Source organism: Pseudorasbora parva, chromosome 3, assembly GCF_024679245.1.
Source record: "Pseudorasbora parva isolate DD20220531a chromosome 3, ASM2467924v1, whole genome shotgun sequence".
NCBI lineage: Eukaryota > Metazoa > Chordata > Actinopteri > Cypriniformes > Gobionidae > Pseudorasbora > Pseudorasbora parva.
Window position 1 is genome coordinate 7,352,842 of NC_090174.1, and position 17,377 is coordinate 7,370,218.

General features: G+C 37.0%; 1 protein-coding gene across 1 annotated transcript in view; it reads left to right on the top strand.

The window, feature by feature from the left end:
* The first annotated feature begins 1,476 nt into the window (after window positions 1-1,476).
* Window positions 1,477-17,377, top strand: part of stip1 (stress-induced phosphoprotein 1) — a 30,858-nt gene continuing 14,957 nt past the window's right edge. The window contains exons 1-10 of the mRNA XM_067437716.1: window positions 1,477-1,586; window positions 8,846-9,055; window positions 9,149-9,290; window positions 9,493-9,634; window positions 11,917-12,082; window positions 12,182-12,308; window positions 14,364-14,466; window positions 14,623-14,743; window positions 15,040-15,136; window positions 15,265-15,389. Coding sequence (XP_067293817.1) covers window positions 1,578-1,586; window positions 8,846-9,055; window positions 9,149-9,290; window positions 9,493-9,634; window positions 11,917-12,082; window positions 12,182-12,308; window positions 14,364-14,466; window positions 14,623-14,743; window positions 15,040-15,136; window positions 15,265-15,389 — 1,242 coding nt within the window. The 5' untranslated portion in view covers window positions 1,477-1,577. The remainder of the gene's footprint in view (window positions 1,587-8,845; window positions 9,056-9,148; window positions 9,291-9,492; window positions 9,635-11,916; window positions 12,083-12,181; window positions 12,309-14,363; window positions 14,467-14,622; window positions 14,744-15,039; window positions 15,137-15,264; window positions 15,390-17,377) is intronic.

Here is a 17,377-nt window from a genome sequence, read left to right on the forward strand (position 1 = left end):
CTATGTTTATAAAGTATCTTCTTATTAAACTGTTTGTCCACTTACAAAGTTCTCAATGCTTTGGTTTGCATGTTGGGACCCTCATTATGCTACCTTGTTAGTGTGAGGCTATTTTGAGCCTTGTTAGTTGTATTAAATAGCGATTTAATTTCACTTAACATGTGCCCCATAGACAAGCGTTATAAGCTAATCTGTTTTTAGAGATAAAACTCTTTACATTCGATTTTCATGAAAACGCATCCCAGAGAACGATCTACTCGGTAACCATTGCTCCAGTTCATTTTTATCATGCCCTTCACTTGCAAACTTCCCTCAGTCTCGTTCACTCGGATGTGCGTCATTACTTACGTTGCATGAGTGCCCACTACTGGCGGAAACTTTGCAATGGACTGAACTGGAACGCCCTAAGGCCTTGATCACTTGGAATCCACTAGGAGTTGATTTATTATTTATTTTTTTCCTTTACGAAATTGTTTAATGCAGCATTCTATATGTATATGGATGTGTTTTGGTAGTTTTAAATGTTTTTAAAAATATCATAGATTTGTTTGTGGAGGGGTAAATTAAACGCGATATGTGGTGACGTCACAATCGCTTTGCATTGTGGTATATGAAGCTGCCTGAAGTGTACATATGAAGTAGACTTGCTCACTCGGTCAAAATCGAGGGAGCAAGGGTCTGTCCATATAAACTTCCCTTGTCCACTTCAGGAAGTGGAACGCACTTCAAAATGGTGGCGGGGATTCCCCCAAGGGTAAGTGCTTAGGGAAGTTTGCAAGTGCATGTCTTAAAGTGGAGTGGAACGCAGAACGTGTTAATGACTCCTAGGTTCATTTCTCGCCGGAGTTGTCCTTTAAGCATGCTCGCCACTGTTTCCGTCTAAAAAACGTTTTGTAACGTTTTGTCGGGGCTGAACCCAGCCCTGGTTTCCCCACCATATTTATAAACTATTTATATTCATATATATATATATATATATATATATATATATATATATATATATATATATATATATATATATATATATATATATATACATATATTAAAAAATATGTTTATATATAGATAGATGGCATTTTGAAACGAAGATAATTCTAGAATGGCTCTGGAACATTCATCATTACTTTTCTCATCAACACCGGCGCTCGTTTCTTCAACAATCAACCGTTGAACCAATCACAAACGGCAGCGCTGCGACTACGGTGGGAAAAGTCCAACCAAAAAGGTCCTTCAAAAAGTCGCTTTCATTCGGTTGCCATGCATTTATCATCGATTCGTACATCCGTGCCAGAATTTTCTAGAAACTAATTTTGTTTCATAATTACAAATGTAATATTTTATGATATATTAATATGAATAAATTAACAATTACTTATAAATAAGAATGTGTGCATATGCATACGTTTTATAATGTAAATTCCTTTAAATTATGTGCATCATGACATTACATAAAAAGCATAAACTAATGGGGTTAAACTAATATACCTGGCAACCCATCTCTCGGCTACATTGATAATAGACAGAGAGGCGGGGCGACGCTAGTGTCTTGGTAGATTCTGGAACCTCATGCCCACGCTATGGAGAAAGTAAGTAACTTGTATTACATATTATTAAGAAGATGTTGGCTTTTTAAACCATTGTGCCAAATAAACTAGGTTAAAAGTGATATAAGAGTATTCATTTATTTAAAAAAAACAAAACGTAACGTTACTCCGTGTAGCTCAATATAAACCGCATCAATGATAGTAAGGGCTAGTTTGCTAACAACGCGTTAGCAGCTGGATATGTCACGCTGTGCTTTACCTGCAATCTGTGCGAACGAGATTCCTCTGCAATTGTTATTTCAAAGAAGGTGATCATTATAAATACAGATGCTTTTCTGTGTGAATAATGCCGGTTTATTCATCTGGTCGATCTCTTACATCAGTTAGCAAGTTAGCCTAAGCTCATGTCAGTTTCTAGAGACGTCTGTGTGTGTGAAGGGCGCAACGTCATTTCATTCAGTTACTCGTGCGAAGACTAAACTCTTTTATATTAAAGGATTATTATTCATTTGGCACTCCAATTAAGGCATTATTTGGAAATGTGTATGTTTGTGAATTCTTTATAATTTAATACCGAATGGTCATCATAACGGGACATTTCTTATAGGATTCTATCATAAAACGAATTAAAATGTTTTTATTGTGCTTAAAGGACTAGTTCACCCAAAGATGAATATTCTGTCATCATTTACTCACCCTTAAGCCTGTGTAAATTTCTTTCCTCTGCTGAACACAAAATAATATATTTAATAATATAACGAACTTCAGTTGATGGGGACCCATTGCATTTCCCCCCATACTATTTGAAGTCAGTGGGGGTGCCATCAACTGTTTGGTTACTGACAATTATTAAAAATATCATATATGTTTAGCAGAGGTAAGAGGTTTGGAACAACTTGAGGGTGAGCAAATGATGACAATTGTCATTTTTGGGATATATTTTGGAATCTAATTTAAGGGTAGTACAAATATTTCTGTTTATCCCCTAGTTTTTTTTCTTTATTCCTTCTTTATTGGTATTATGCAATTCTTATGGAAGTGCCTGAATGTAAGCGGGGGCATCAGCTGTCACTGACGTTTATGTATCAAATCTCCACAACAGATGCTCTACTGCTGAACACACCAAATGTGTCCATCTCTCACAGCTCACCGTTTCTAAGAGATTCTGCTTAAAAAACCACTGCATGCAAGCGCAAATTCATGCACGATCAGTTATACTACAATTAAAGGCTTAGTTAATGCAAAAATGACACTCAAATTGGTTTCAAATCATAAAAAAAACTCCTTAGGGTTGCACCATAAGTTCTTTCTTTAAACATTTTAATTTCAAATATCCCAAAACCACTAGAACAGTATATATATATATATATATATATATATATATATATATATATATATATATATATATATATATATATATATATATATTAGGGCCGGGACTCGATTAAAAAAATTAATCTAATTAATTAGAAGCTTTATAATTAATTAATCAAAATTAATCACATTTTATTTGCATATACATATTTGACCTGGAACAATGAGAAGTAATTTTTCACATGAATTTTTAGTATACCATTGAATAATGACTGAATACATAAGCTTAATCAACATAATATTGTTTATTTATTTCAGTCCAGCAGACCAGTGCAATGTTTGCCATTAAGTGTAGCAAAAGCATATTTGTGATATTTGAGGCTCGATGTGCTGCGGTGATACACAAATTCCTTGTTGTATAGCTTGCACACAACCATGCTCTTGTCGACGGTTCCATCCTTTCGTTTTTTTTTAAACAACACGGGGCCAAGCAAAGCAGTCTCATCAGCTTCTTCGTTCATGTTCACTCATGGTTTGTTTGTAGTCGTGACACCGGAGCGCTAGTTGGTGTTCCAGTATAATCGGTCCGTCAACTCATTTATTGAAAAACGTTCCGCGGTGCAAAAATAAGTGTGGTTAAAATTATGTTAGTTATTTTTTTTGCGTAATTAATTAACGCGTTAAAGTCCCGTAGTTAATTAATCTTAATTTACGCGTTAAAGTCCCCGCCCTAATATATATATATATATATATATATATATATATATATATATATATATATATATATATATATATATATATATATATATATAATATTAAGTACCAGTGTACTTAAATTATCCTAAATGTTTCCAACAATGTTTAAATCCAGAGAAATCAGCTATTATTTATACCCAGTGTTACGGATGTGTCTTTGCGTCGCCTGTCAATGACTTCATATCCACGCTACCCTTGATTTCTGTAGAAACATGGGAACACACTTTAACCCTTAAATGCATACCTTGTCATTCACTACCCTCCTCCTCATTTATTTTTTAAAGTTAGACAGCAACCTTCTTAGTATTCCTCAATCAATCAATTTTAAACAATATAACAAAAACAAAAAAATAGCATTATAACTGAATGCCTGTTTTTCCCTTTATTTCTTTTAATCAAAATTGTATACGGTCGCTAACGACCCCAGGTGTGTAAGATTGTACATATATTTTTTTGTTGCACAATGATAAATTAATCTATAATGATTAACGTGCAATTCACCTCTATTCCACAAGGTGGCAATGTCTGAAACACAATGATGAAGTGACGTTTTACTCGGTTACCTCAGACAGAAAACGAAACTAATAATTATTATAATCTGCAAAACTTGAAATGGCTTAGTGATTTACTGCAGAGAGCAAGTACTAAACACAATCAAATATTAGTGTCAATGTCACTTGATGATGGATGTCGTCAAGAAGCTGTCAGTGATCAAAATATTGATTTTGAAGACGTTGAAAATGAGTTTGAAGAATATGTGTGAGCGTTTTATTATTGCTGTGTAATTGTTACTTTAACATGAGAAGGTTTGTATATTATCGCGAGGTAGAGATCTATCCATGTTAGGTATAGATCCGGGTCACTAACGACCCACATATGTAAGAATGTTTGGCGAAATGGTCATGTATTTAAGGGTTAATATAAGGTGCTTCTCAATATCCCTCCTCGTTTCCTCACTCCTCCGTCCTCCATCCTATGACCCGGAAACAGATGGAGCTCAGCCATCTTGTAGGAGATCTTAATTCTCTAATTGCACCGTGAGGAGTGAGGAGGCTTCTGAGGAGTCATGAGCGAGGATACACAGGTAGATCCTTTGCAGAAGTGCTTTATCGACTAAATGTGACGCAAGCATTAATTCTCCTCCCCCTACATATCGAGCCACAGCTTATTCATTATTATTATTATTGTTTACATCTACAAGACACAAATGTTTGTCAAATAACAACAACTGACAGTTGCAGAATTATCAAAGCAGAAGAAAATGAAAGAAACAAATATAAACTAAACAATGAATAATTTGTTGTTAATAACAACTGGTAATATTAATTAAAATATACACTACAGTCTTAAGAACTACTAGTTAGTTTGTAACTAACTCTGTAGTTTGACTTTTTTTTATGGAATGTTGTAGCCTAGAAATCTAGATGCGCACTAGCGGCAGGAAATCAAATTTTTCAGCCAGTGTGTGGTCTAGCAACTCTTCATAGACGTGCTGGAAAAAACACACACTGGTCAGGCCAATCACATTGGCCCTCATTTATCAATCTTGCGTAGAAACGGGCGTATATGTTGGCGTAAGATTATGCTTACACTCCTCTCATCGCCTGATTTATGAAGCTGTGCGCACCTCTGCAATCCAGGTGTACGCAGTACTTGCCCTTGATAAATGCGGCGGCTGAAAACGATCGTCATTAGAATAACACGCCCCTATATATTCAAGTCTCCGCCTCCCCCACGCCCTCATTTTACGTCATGGACAAACAGAAGACGGCAAAGAAGCGAAACTTCTCCGACGTGGAGATCGGGCGCGCTCAATCATCTCACTAGTCCACTAGTCAGGGCACTGATTAGGACATAAGTCAATGGGCTGACTCCCTGATCAGTGCCCTGAATTCTGAACTAGTGAGATGATTGAGACGCGCCCACCAAGATCACCAGGGAAGTGGAAAAACCCCCCTGAAATTGTTTTATTTGGGAGTTTAAAGAGGGGAATTAAAGGCACCTACAAAAACAAAATATGGACCCAAATTACGTACTGTTAATAGTGTGGAGGTTGAGAAGCGCACTCCAGCAGTTAGCTGTTTGGATGATAAATTACCATCACTGCATTATTTTACAGCACGTTTTGAAACAATTAGCATTTAATTTCGTATCATGGCACATGTATTGGGGTGTACAATAGTGATGCTGATGTGATGTGGAGTAAGATTCATTCACATTAACCCTTTAACTGTCACCCCCGTTTTTGAGAATAGTCATGAAAATGCACTATCCAAACTTAAAAGGCTGTAATTCAAGAATGGTTTGGAATATAGACTTAAGTTTGGTCTTGATATAAAGAAGACAATCAGCAGATTATTGCTGAAGTGAAAGCATTTCAAAATATGAAAGAATGAAAAAGTTATGGAAGTTTAAATTTACTGAAAATGAAAAATACAGTACTAAATATTTTTTATTTTATATAAAATATATATTTTACAAAAAATGTTTTACTATAAAATTACTATAAAATCAAAGGCATATGTCTAACCAAGTTGTGTTCCAAATTTGAAGTTGATATCACAAAAATTGAAGTCCCCATGAGATTTTGTTTAGGCGCTATACCAAAAATAGCCACCGGGTGTCATTCAATTTCCATTGATTGTTTTTTTGATGCATTTTCCTGTAAATTTCTGTCCAAATATCACTTCCATCACAAAACAGTCACCACATATGGAACCTTGAGACTCAGACCTTTCCAATGATATGTGTTTTGTCAAGATTAGAAAAGATTTTGATTATAAAGTAGTTAAAATACATTTCGTAATATGAAACATGACACTGCCCACTAGGGGAGGAACCCGCTAGAAGAAATTAGAGTACCGTTTCCATGGTAACGCAACGTCTGATTTCAAAACGGTTTTCACAGGATGAATTTTGAGTTCGTAAGCTTTCGAATGATACCTAATTTATGATAATTACTAAAATATATGATACGAAAAAAAGGCAATCAAAAAAAGTGCGCCAAGCGTCCCACCTGTGGGACGGTGACAGTTAAAGGGTTAATAATTACATGACAATTTGTAAGATTATTTTTATTATATTATTATGAATTTTTATTCTTAATGACGCTTGTTATTTAGAAGTAGAATGTAATTTTTATTGATTTTATTATTATTTAAAAGAAGAAGGTCATTTTTATTATTTGTCAGTCTGAATTATTTTAGTCTCAGTCCGTGCGCAGCTGCCGGGCCAGGCGGGCCTGAAACGTCAGATAAAGCGCACAGGCTCGCGACTGGAGGAATACATATGCATACAGATCAAACGCTTTGGTAAAGTCACACAAATTAAACATTGACGTTCATGTTGCACAATAATAAACACTGAATGTTGTTGTTGTTTTTAACAGTGGGTCATATAGCATATCTTGTCAGTGCGTTTTGTGGTGTTAGGAATTGCTTTTCTGCGCATTTTCCCACTAACTCAAACGTGCGTACACCACCTCCTGAGCTGGCGTAGGATTTGAGCGTGCAGTACGCCAACGTCCATATTGATAAATCTCAAAGTCACCGTGGGTTTGGGTGTACGCAAGGTGTACGCTGGAAATTTGGTGTACGCACTTTTGATAAATGAGGGCCATTGTGTATAGAGTCGGTGGGCTTAACATAATGACAGCAGAGTTGCGACAGTTCTGCGTGCTTCTTGTAAACTTGCGGTCTTATGAATCGGCTTTGGCCGCTACTCTTGAAGACTTGTAGTTAAGCTTTTCTTTAGCCCTGTTTCCACCGAAATTACCCAGAACAATTTGCACCAGGAACTTTTTATTTTCCAGGAACTAGGAGATTCAAGCTGTGCTGCTTTTGCTGGTATTGGTTTACTAAAGAGGTAAAAATGCTGAAAATAAAATGCTGCGTGAGCTCAACCAATCAGCATGTTGAGCACCCAAGTCCTGCCCTCGAAAGTTCCTGATCTTTGAAAAAGTACTACCTCCCGAGCAGGGCCGTCTGGAGGGGGAAATATTTACACGGAACCTTAATTTAGACCCTAGTTCATGTGGTCGAAACATACGAGTACCACCCCAAAGTTCCTAGTTCCTGGGGAAAGTTTCTGCGGTGGAAACGTGGCATTTGAGAAAAGAACAAAGAACAGCACTGAAATCATTCTTAAGAAAGGAAGACGTGTTCTGAGTTTTGCCAACTGGATGCAGTGAAAGTTTAATATAAACGAGCTCCGCTTCACGTTGCTCTGGCTAGTCGTAGTGCTATCCAATTGCGTGTTGAGAAAATTAGAAAGACAACTGTTTATCCCGCCTCTCGGATTGAGCCCTGCCAAAGATGTGTTCCCAGACCTAACATCTTGATGTGGGTCTAGCTTGTCAGGCTAGGGATATTGCATTATTTACCTGTCACGCATGAGATCAACAAATAGCAAACCACAACAATCCTATTAATTCCTGATGGACAACATCAAGTCTGTCCCTACATGTTTCTTGTTCGTGAAGCTTTTTACGTTCAGAAATGTATCACAATAGGGAAGAAAAGATGGTTGCAACTTTGTTTCAGACTTTTAAAAAAGAATGTGAAAAAGAAAGTTTTGAAATGCCATGAACTTCAGTTTATCCTTGATTCAGACTTATTTCGCCTCACATATCTAACATTCGTACTTTTCACCTCCTGAGCGTGTCCTAAAACATAGCGGCGACTGCCCATAATGCAATGCACATTAGTTTCCCAGACTCTATAACATTCAGAAACTGTATTTGAAATGAATAAGGATTAGTAAAGAAATACTGATACAAAAAAAAAAACCCAAGGATCATATTTTTTTACAGACATTATTTTTTTAAAAGTGTTACATTCACACTTATAGTAAAAGTAATTTATTCACAATGCTCTCGTCTCATTACACAATTAATTATGTTTCATGTTTGTAGTCTGTCAGGTAAAATAATTGCTTATTGATTGAGCACAATTCAATTGCTATTTAATTCCAGCTGTTACTCCTGGTAATCGTTTATACGTAGTGTCATATTTCAACTAAGTATAATGCAAAATATTTAGTATTGCTTAAGCCTTAAGATGTAACTTAGTGCTCATTAACAACAAAACTAGGCTATGTTGCAACTCAAGCGCAGCTGGCATGTTTCTAGTTAAATGAAAAATGCAAAATGTAGCTGCTGTTCTTAACCTGACATATTGAAAAACTTTATTAAATGTAATGCTTACTTTTGTTTATATCCATCCTTGTCCCAGGTATCACAACTGAAAGATCAAGGTAACAAAGCGCTGAGCGCAGGAAATGTTGACGAGGCGGTTAGGTGCTACACGGAGGCGCTGACGTTAGACCCTTCCAATCACGTCCTCTTCAGCAACCGGTCTGCTGCTTATGCCAAGAAGGGAGATTATGACAATGCCCTGAAAGATGCCTGCCAAACCATAAAGATCAAGCCGGACTGGGGCAAGGTGAGTTCTTCTTTGGCCCTAAAGGAAAACCATGTTTAATTGTAGTTCTCTTCTTGTACTTCATTTTCCATGTTGTAATTTGCCTTTTTTAAGGGTTACTCAAGAAAAGCTGCTGCTTTGGAGTTTCTTGGGCGACTAGAGGATGCCAAAACGACCTATCAGGAGGGGTTACGTCAGGAGCCGACCAATCAGCAACTCAAGGAGGGACTTCAGAACATGGAAGCACGGTTAGCAGGTAAATAATGTTTTAGTAAAACTGCCACAAAACCTGAGTTTTTCCTGCACTGGAAATATTTTGGCAGCTGCCATTTTTTGGATTTTTTTCTTTTTCTCTCATAAGATTAAAAGGTCATTTGTAGTGTGTGGAGGTGTTTGATAAGAAACCGATCAATCCTCATGTTTACTGTGCTGACTGTGATGATATCATGCACTTTCAGAGAGGAAGATGATGAACCCATTTTCCATTCCCAACTTGTATGAAAAGCTGGAGGGTGACTCTCGAACCCGAGCTCTGCTCTCTGACCCCAGCTACAGGGAGCTCCTGGAGCAGCTCAGGAACAAGCCCTCAGAGCTTGGCACGTAGGTGATCTATATACCTTTCCGCTGCTCGCTTTCTCTTCATCTGTTTTAGTGGATTGTACAGTTATCTGGTCATTATCACAGAATAATCTGCAACACCTAAGTGAAGGTCTTTTGTATAGTGGTTGACTATAAATTACATTATGGGATACAAGATCCCACACAGTGACCCTATGTACTATGCTTTTTGGCAAATATTAGGTTATCTAATGTTATCTGGTTATATAGTAGTAAATTATCACACTCCGTACATACCATATTTTCCTGTAAATGTGAGTAATATGTCTTTTCTAGCATTTTTTTTTATAATTTGTTGTAGGGCTTTTCATGATTCCTTCATTAAATTTGAATACTCGATTTAGAAAAAATATATACAGAAAATACAGAAAGTGGTGCATTCCATGGACGAGAATCCATGAAACGCATTATAAAGCCATTTTCTAAGGCTGCACGATATCTTAAAACCTCTTAAAATTCATACTATAGCAGTGCTATTGTGAATTCACGAAGGCTGGGATTCAATTAAATAAATATATGCCCTGCAGGGTATGCACTTGAATTATTTACATGCATGTAGGTTATGTGTGTGTCAGAGCCGCTCCGTTCACAGTCAATACTGTTCCACATACAGATAGATAGGTAGAATATGTTTATATTATATCTTATGTATTTTATCAGTGTTATTTTATAAAACCAAATGATCACTTGCAGGGATGGAAATTAACTTTTTTGTCCACCGGCCACTGTGGCTGGTGGATTTCAAAATCTACCAGCCACTACATGTTTTTACCAGCCACTTTCTTGTTTTTAACCGACAATGTGTTACTGCATGTGAAAAATTAATACTACAAGCTCTACAATACTTAAGCAGTTTATTTAATCTCAAATCTCAATGAAATACTGACATTTTCTCTATCTCTCTTATACACACACAAACCATGAACTGATATACATTTCATTAAATGAGTAGGGCTCTGTGCTCTGTGCGCTTTTTTTTTTTACCTGGATGTGGCATTTGGATGATTCGTGATCTTTTATGGCTTCCAGTTTTAGTTTTTTAGTCCCAACAATGAAACGACTAGTTTTGGCATCTTCTGAAGCGTGTTGACGACACACCGAGCAGAACATTGTCAGAAGGGATGCACAGAAATAAAAATTCTTGGCCGAAACCGAAACACCAAAAGAAATTATGCCAACTATTAGTACCATTGCATTTATGGCTAATGCTGTGACTGTGTAACTTTACTAAAAATCAAGGCATTGCGATTGCATAAATTAATATTAAAGTTTCAAATATTAATCAATTACAAATTATGCAAATATTTATTTAGCACATTGCAACAATCCACAGTATAAAATACAATTCAAACTAAAATGTTTAACTTGACCTCACTCATGTGTACATTTAATAATAGCTAATGTACAGGCCTAATGGCCTGCAGAAAGGTACAGAAATTTAATAAAGTAATCAAATGTAAAATAACTGCATATTTTAACTGTTTAAATTAAAGATTAATCCTTATTAAACTTACAAAAGCTATTCAAGAGCAGTGAGTGATGTCCTTTTGTTTGACATTAAACAGACAGCAGTAAAGACTACTGCCCCTTTAAGACCTAGTGCAGGGATATGCTCTTCTTTCTCGACTGTATAACGTTCACTTGAGGCATATTCAGACTATGTCTGCTTGGATACTAATCAAGATGGACATGTTGACATACTTTTTGTGTGAGTTTGTCCATTTAAGCGCAAGACTTGAAAGAGAACTCAATATTTGCGCGCTGTGAGACGGGTGCGCGTTCTCGGATGATGCGCAGTGACGGATCTTCTTTCAGCGCGCGCGAGTTCGTATTCGCGTCTTCTGGTACTACATCCGGGTAATGACGGCGAAAACGACTGGTCATATTCGGACATACGGCCGCACTCACATGCATTGAACAAAGTTTACAAAGAGGGGAAATAGTATGCTATTTTTATTTACCCGCCACGGTGGCCTGTAGGTGAAGCGAGTTTACCCGCCACAACTCAAAATCACCCGCATTTGGCTGGTGGCGGGTGCTAATTTCCATCCCTGATCACTTGTTTTCAATATCAAATGTTACTGCCTCGTTGTTATTGTATATTTATTTTAATCCATGGCTATTGTTTGCTTGGGTCTATTTTTATTATCACCAAAACATATATCTGATTACTCGATTAATTGCCAACATTGACAGATTACTTGATTACCAAAATAATCGTTAGTGACGGTCATCACCTTTTTCCCAACTGTTTTGAACTGTAGGAAACTGCAGGACCCTCGTGTGATGACCACTCTCTCAGTGCTGCTAGGGCTGGATCTGTCTGGCATGGATGAAGAGGAGGAACCGACTCCGCCCCCTCCTCCTAAACCCAAAGAGACAGCTCCGCCCCCTCCTAAAGAGGAAGACCTGCCAGAGAACAAGAGAATGGTACTCTGTCAAAGCCCATGGTTTGGCGTAGCATCGCTGTACTTGTAGTGCTCTGACTGAAGTGGCTTAATGCTTGTGTCTGACCCTAACCCTGACCAGGCCTTGAAGGAGAAGGAGCTGGGGAACGAGGCGTACAAGAAGAAAGATTTTGCTACTGCTCTAAAGCACTATGAAGAAGCTTTAAAGCACGATCCCAGCAACATGACTTATCTGTCAAACCAAGCAGGTAAGAAAATTATATGTGTGGCAGCTGCTGAAATATTTTCAGTGCAGGAATAACCTTGCAACTGAAACTAAATTTTTTAGTTGCATCTGTAAAGACATCTTCCTCTCACCCTTAGCTGCTTCTGATTGGTCAATCATGTCAAAACGGATGCTGATTCGTACCAAGTGTTTAATTATTAACTCGTATGCACTTAGAGGCCATTCTCACAAAATGTATTTTTACATTTAAAACATGAGAAACAGGGCAGTGGATTACAAAAATACATAAATAAATAATGATAAAAAGGTCTCAATATGTGTTTGTAAAATATCTTAATTTGAGTGGCACATTTTTAGTACACTGCATGTTTTCAGATGTTCTTTTAGGATTATTTATATAGTTTTGAAACAAATTGGCTTTTATTTTTATTTATAATAGTTATTACTCATTTTATTTTTTGTGTAATCTTTTTTTATGTGCTTTTGTCTTTTTTATTATAGATTTTAAGCATTTATTATTTGTTTTTTGTTTCTTAATTTCAGTTATAGTTTTAGAGGTTATGTTTAAAACTATTTTTAGTTGTCAAAGCCAACCTTTCTAATTCAAGTTTTAATTTAAGTATCATATATATTTTGGTAACACTTTACAGTAAGGTCTCATTTGTTGACATTAGCTAATTTATTAACTAACATTAACAAACAATGAGCAATATATTTGGTACAAATTTTAATAAATGCAACTTTTGATTGAAATAACATACTAGTAAATGTGGAAATTAACATGAACTAAGACTAATAAATGCTATAAGTATTGTGAAGTGTTGCCTATATTTAATTTCTGTTTTATATATTTCAATTAATAAATCATTGAATTGTTAAGTTTTACTTAATAATCCAACTGCACCTGATCAATAAAGACTAGCACTTAACTATCCAATTCAATTTTCTGTAAAAAAAAATTAAAATGTTTGTGTGCTGTGCTCGATTTACTGAGACTTCTTACAGCACTTGCAGGTTGTTGCCCTTGTTTGTTCCGTTGCTTCTGTTGCTCTCCCCTTTTTGTAAGTCACTTTGGATAAAAGCGTTTGCTAAATGACTAAATGTAACCACAAAGGCCCTTTCACACTGGACGCGATTTTGACGTGCGAAAAATTTGCGCGATGTTTTTTTTTCTTCGATCAGCTGTTTGTGTAATGAGCGCTTCCACACCGAACGCGAATGTGCTAAGGCGAAAAAACATCATTTGTTTTTTCCGTTTCGACGTCTTTTTTTTTTTTTTTAAACATTGTGTCCGCGATTATGGAAAGTGAACATGTTGCCATCAGTAGGCTATGCTGTGGCACTGAAATGTTTACATGTGACTCGACTGGAAACATCTGCTCGGATCGATTGAAGTGCGCGGTTTGTCTCGTCAGATGCGCTGCCGTCTCTGGAGGAGATCCTCAAATTGTCCCACAGACTTTAGAAAGTAAGTGTTGAACCGGCCATGATAAAGTTTTAGCTCCTGTACAAGATTAGCATCCTCCCCTTCAGACTCTCTGCTCTATAAGACTGGCTGCACTCAAAACCTTCCTCTCGGTCCTTTAAATAAAATGAAAAGCTCGTCTTCACTGAATGATGAAGTGCCCGTGTTTTCTCGGCTGTCGCCGTGAATGTTTTGGAATGTTGGAGCTCTGAAACGTCGCAAATTCGTGTCGCGGCTGATGTGAATGGTTTTGACGCGAAATATTCACATGCGAAATATTCGCTTATTCGTTACGCTTTTACGTTATGTGTCCGGTGTGAAAGGACCTTAACCCTGATGTTTACCTAACAAAAAATTGGATAAGCAGCACAGTAGAATGCAAAACACAATCTGTGAATGACCATTTAACCCCTTTAGAACAACAGCGAGCACAGCAGGTGTACATGTTGTGTTTGTAAGCCTTTGTCCTTCCATTTAGCTCTGGTTCAAGTGTGCAGTTCAGTTTTGTGATGAGTTTATTTTAAAGTCTATGAAGCCAGCTTAACTATTCTCACTAACATCCCACTGCCATAAGTGGATACTTCTGATTTAAATTTGTTTTTACTCTCTCAGCTGTACATTTTGAAAAGGGGGATTTTGATAAGTGCAGAGAGCTTTGTGAGAAGGCCATAGAGGTGGGCAGAGAGAACCGAGAAGACTACAGACAAATTGCCAAGTAAGTTCGTTTTCTGTACCTGGAAAATAAGTGTTAATTTATTTGCGTTTATGGTCTAATGCTGAAGTTGTGAAAGTGTTTTACATCTACTTGAAACTTTCCCCTTTGGTTGCTTTACAGTATTTACACAATCTCTTTCTTCCTGTCCTTTTGCAGGGTGTATGCCAGGATTGGTAACTCATACTATAAGCAGGAGAAGTACAAAGAGGCCATCCAGTTCTTTAACAAGAGTCTGACAGAGCATCGCACACCTGATGTCCTCAAGAAATGCCAACAGGTCATTGAGATTTGTTGAAAAAATCCTCTTCGACTCTGGTGTCCTGGTCATAATTCCCCTCAATTTGCATTACATTTTTGTATTACAAATTAGATGAGTGAAACTGAGACCTAAACTCAAAATATCTGACTGTGAATGTATGTGTTTGAAAGCTCTTTCTGAACTTTTGAAACGATCTAAAAAAAAATCACAGATAAATAGTCATTTATTTGCACCCAATAGTTGCTTGTTTATGCTAGACATGAAATATCATTTTCTTTTGGGATTTGTTTTCATATTTTATTGGTCTTTTGCAGGCTGAGAAATTTTTAAAGGAACAGGAGAAGCAGGCCTACATCAATCCAGATATGGCTCTGGAAGAGAAAAGCAAGGGCAATGATGCCTTCCAGAAGGGTGTGTATATGAACCATATACACACATTGCTGTGAATCCACACAGAAGATTCCCATTTGAAAATGAGATATTTTTTTGTAATCTTGAAGGTTGCGATTTGAATTGTTCTGTTTGTGTGTATTTTGTAGGTGACTATCCTTTGGCCATGAAACATTACTCCGAGGCCATCAAGAGAAACCCTTACGATGCAAAACTCTTCAGCAACAGAGCTGCGTGCTACACTAAACTACTGGAGTTCCAGCTGGCCCTTAAGGTACAATCACACATCAGGGCTCTAGGCTAACATTTAAGAGGAACGGGGGCCACGAAGCTCTACAGATAGTGGCACCAGCACATGACTGATTTGATAGCACCGCACATATAATGTCAATTATATTACGTTTTGTCACTTGGAAATTAGGGCTGCACGATTTGGGGAAAATATATAATTGCGATTATTCTGGGTAAAATTGCAATTGCGATTTAAAATGCGATTATTGTTATTATTATTTTTTACAAATGAAAAGTGTATGTGTGTATATAACATTTTGTTTTTATATTAACGTGACTAATAATAATTATTATGATTATTATAACTGCTAAAAATATTTTTAAAAATAAGAAATATTACCATTACAATAACATTTTCATAATTACAAATAAAAAAAGACTATGTCAGAATAAATATAACAATATAATACTAATTATTATTATTATTTTACAGAAAACTTATTTTACAAAAAAAAAAAAAAAAACTACTGGGTTACCTATTAATATGCAGACAGCCTACGACTAAAACACATTAGAAAGGTCTAAGCCTAAGTTATTGTAGTTATTGTAAAAAAATAAAAAAATAAAAAATGTGTGTGTGTGTTGTGTTGTTTATCTGTGATATCAATTTCTTAAAGGGGGGGTGAAACACTCAGTTTCAGTCAGTGTCATGTCAATCTTGAGTACCTATAGAGTAGCATTGCATCCTGCATATCTCCGAAAAGTCTTTATTTTTCATAATTATATAAGAAAGATGTGCTGTTCCGAGTCTTTGAACAGGAGCAGCAGCAAAAACGACTAGAGCAGGACGTCTCTATGTGGTACAAGTTATACACTAACTATATAATATGCTTAGCGACTTGTGTTATTTACATATTTATACTTGAATTATATCGTCGTATTTTTGTCTTTGAAGGTGTACATGTGGGAAGTGCAGTTGTGCACGTGTGTGTGTGTGTTTACGCGTGGTTTGTGTAGACAATTGTAACGTTAGTAAGCGGACTGGTTTTGCACGGCAGGCTAGTGTTTACATAGAAAGACACGGAATAGTAGCGCATTTGAATGAAGAAGCGCGCTTATTTAGTTCAACATATTTCCCAACTCTTTGTGTATTGTTGTTTGGAGTGCTTTTACAATACACAAACATAAAGTTACACATATAGTGGCCAGCTAAACAAATGTACACGCACTACACATCGCATGCTCCATTGATCAATTAACTATACGCGATCATGTTTGGGCTACTTGATGAGCATAGGCAAAAACACAGACATTTGAAGCAGTCTCACTCACCGCCTGCGGTTCTAACGTTGGGACCTTTATCGTTGGGACTGCTCCATCCTTCAGCATTAGGCGATTGGAAAACCCGGCGTCGAGCTGGGCCTTGTTTATGAAACAGTCGGCACCGAAATGCAGTGAACAGATATAAACATTCGCGCAACTCAGTTGCTGATCTGGAAAAGCAAATTCCATCCACTGTTGCCTTACCGCGGGGTTTTTGGGGAATCTGTGCAGGACTGTCTTGGTCTGGCAACCAAAAACGCACTTTTTTGGTGACATTGTTAATTGTGCACATCACCTGTGCAGCGCATCCTACAAGCCAGCGCTTTGATGGGGGTAGCCTGTTACTTTCGCTCTCTCCCTCTCTCTCTCTCTCACGCTCTTCCGGTAGAATTGTCCGTAAGGCCCATACAAGGAAATTCCGCCCCCATTAACGTCAAAGGGGACGCATGATCGCAAAAAACTTGCCGAAACTTATGACTAACCGGAAGTAGTATTTTTGACAAAGAAATACTCCCATCAAACTTCCACCTTAACTTTTGAAACTTTGTCCATGTTTAGTATGGGATTCCAAGTCTTTAACAGTGTAAAAAGATCAGTATGCATGAAACAGCATTTCACCCCCCCTTTAAAGTCTGTCTTTAATATGAAATATGAACCTTGTGCATCCACTGTGGGGGAAAAAACTCCTGTACATTGAAGAAAAACATG